The following is a 2,873-nucleotide window of genomic DNA, read 5'->3' on the forward strand; positions in this document are numbered from 1 at the left end:
CAATGGTGCCATTTATAAGGCTTCATACTTCATTAACCTCTCAGGCTAATGGTAAAGCAAAAAATGAAAAGATGAATGAAGACAAATCATCGCCTGCTCCTCCTCGTGACCTGCATTTTCGGCTTTCCCTGAAGGCCTCTTCTCAGAGATCTACTTGTTAAAAATTCTGTGCAACAACCTGTAGCGCAAGCCCAAAACTCTTATGCTGTCTTCCGATGAAATCGCTTTTGGAATCGTCCAAATGTCCCCGAGCAACAGAGTACAATGATGAAAAAAAATAACAGAAACCAACCTTGCATGTTTGCTGGGTGGAGCTTCATTAACCTTCGGCACGCGTACTATCTATTCTTCTGCACTGTTCTTTCAACCTGCTTTCCTGCCTTTCTTATCCTTACGCAGCACACCTCCTCACCAACAGCCAACGTCGCACGCATAAATTCGGTCGCCGGTGGCTCAGTATAAAAGCCGCCCGAACCTCCGCAGAAACCAGCAGTTGAAACAACAACAGCTATAGAGTAAACATGGTAAGCTCTGACCACTTTTTCTTTAATGCCACTGTTTCATTGCCCTTTCCAAAGCAACTAGCATGACTGTCAATTCGCGTGCTTTTTCGTGCACATAAGCTTCGCACGTTGACAAAGACTGTGCTTCTGCCCTACATCTGGCACGGAATAGAAAATGGTCGAAGTTGACTATCATCTACAGAAGCATCATAATCTGTGTATGTCAGAAATATATGAACATAAATTGTTAGCACTAGGATCTGTACATGCAGTAGAAGTGAATTGACGTCTAGAAGTCCAGTTTACAGCGGTTAAAATGAATTATTTGTTTCCTTGCGCAGAAATTGTGCAGGTCGTTCTGAAAACAGTTATGAAACCCGCGCTTCGTCACATTAGTGTTCAAAAACTACATCGGGGCTAGATTTGTCGTGACATATTTCGGCTCTCTGAGATCCACCAAAAGCGGTCGAAACATTCAAGTAGTTCCTGTGAAGCGCCGTCAATATATCTCGTCATTCAGTAAAACATTAATCCAGAATGTGAGCCGCCAACCGTGCGCACAGTGGAAAGAGCCGGCTAAAATGGCCTGGCATGGTCATGTTATTGTCTGTGATTTTGAGAATTTTCTTAATTTAGTTTCTGTAAGCAATAGAAAGAAACGCCGGGTGGAAACTCACAGCTTGAAATGATTATTCTGAGTGCCTCATTTTATTTTGAACTCTAAACTACGGCCTTGGCCAAGACGCTGATGAGTCGACTTGCAGAAACTTGAGTCGACTTGCAGAAACTTTGGTAAACGTACAAAGGCTTCGTTCTCTTCCCTTACTTGAGTTCGAGCTTTGAACGCCCACTTTCACTCTTCTCTTCTACCATGCAACTCGCATCTAATAGGACGGCTGCTTAATCACGAAGCCAACGTACTTCGACTTTGGCCTCAGAGCTTTTACTTCCCATGGCTTTCAGAGAAAAAAATAAGGGCATGCACTTGCGAATCAATTAACAAAATCTTAAATCTTGCTGACCAAACTACTCTGTTTTTGAATAATGTGTTCAAGTATACATGCATCAAAAATATTGTTTCTTTCTACCGTATCATGCCTTATGTGGTGCTCAGTATCTTAAGTTCGTGAACGGAATAAAACCGATAGGATACTGACAGGATTAATGAAATAGATTAACTGCCGCGGACTGCTATGGCTAGTGGAGGAGATGCGGAGGAAAGCAAGTGTAATGAGTCTGAGCTTCCCAACTGTATGCAAGTGCCTGCTGGAAATTTTTTACCTTTCAGTGCAGCATCATGTAATGAACGTCACTGGCTGTTTGACAACAACGCACATATCTTCATCGAGAGTAGAAAGAAAATGCTGTACCTTTCGCAATAGACAAGATAGTGAGAGATAACTTGTGTTACACCGCGCTTTTTGGGAACGATAGTAGTAGATAACTTGAAAGTTACATTAAAATGATAGAGTGCTAAAATCTACAAGGTGATTACGAATTATCCAAGCCTACACTAGTTTTACTTATAGGATATACCTTACTTTCCAGATCCGCGCCTGCATCGTCCTGGCTCTTGCCACCAGCGCCTTCGCTGGCTTCGTCGGCACTGCCGGCTACGGAGTTGGCCTGGCTGCCGTCCCCGCTGTGTCCACTTACGCCGCCGCTCCAGCTGTCGCTGCCGTCCACGCTGCCCCAGCTGTTGCCACCGTTGCCCACGCTGCCCCAGTCGCCACCGTTGCCCATGTCGCTCCAGCTGTGGCCACCTACGCCGCTGCCCCAGCTATCGCCACCGTCGCCCACACTGCTCCAGTCGCCACCTACGCTGCCGCTCCAGCTGTCGCCGCCGTCCACGCTGCCCCAGCTGTTGCCACCACCACCGTCCACCATGCCCCTGCTGTGGCTACCGTTGCCCATGCTGCCCCAGCTCTCGCTGCCTACCACGCCGCACCGGTCTACGGCTACGGTGTTAGCACCCTCGGCTACGGTGTCGGCCACTACGGTTTCGGCCACGGTCTCCTCGGCTACGGCCTGAACTACGGCTACGGTCTTGGCACTCCATTCCACTACGGTGCTCTCCTCCGCAAGAAATGTAAGTGCAAAATCCAGCTTGTTTTCTTTTATCTGTTCCCTGGTTGGAGGTAGACTTCCCAGAAAAAGGTGGAAATTTTTATAAGTGATTAAATGACATATTGTACTGAATATGCTTTGATTGCACGTAATTTTCTATTATTGTGCTCACTCAGATTATTATCTATTTCAGAAACTGCCACTGTACCCAGTCTCATCCCTGCCATCATCGTAGTCCAAATTACAAGTTTCTGCCGTTTTTTGTGTGTTCACGACGACATGCAGCGTGCGCAGAAATAAAAA

General features: G+C 46.4%; 1 protein-coding gene across 1 annotated transcript; it reads left to right on the top strand.

The window, feature by feature from the left end:
* The first annotated feature begins 461 nt into the window (after window positions 1-461).
* On the top strand, window positions 462-2,873 carry LOC144121399 (uncharacterized). The gene is made up of 3 exons (XM_077654594.1): window positions 462-524; window positions 2,052-2,592; window positions 2,764-2,873. Coding segments are annotated over exons 1-3 (546 nt in total). The 5' UTR covers window positions 462-521; the 3' UTR covers window positions 2,766-2,873.

This window comes from Amblyomma americanum, chromosome 2, assembly GCF_052857255.1.
Source record: "Amblyomma americanum isolate KBUSLIRL-KWMA chromosome 2, ASM5285725v1, whole genome shotgun sequence".
Lineage (NCBI taxonomy): Eukaryota > Metazoa > Arthropoda > Arachnida > Ixodida > Ixodidae > Amblyomma > Amblyomma americanum.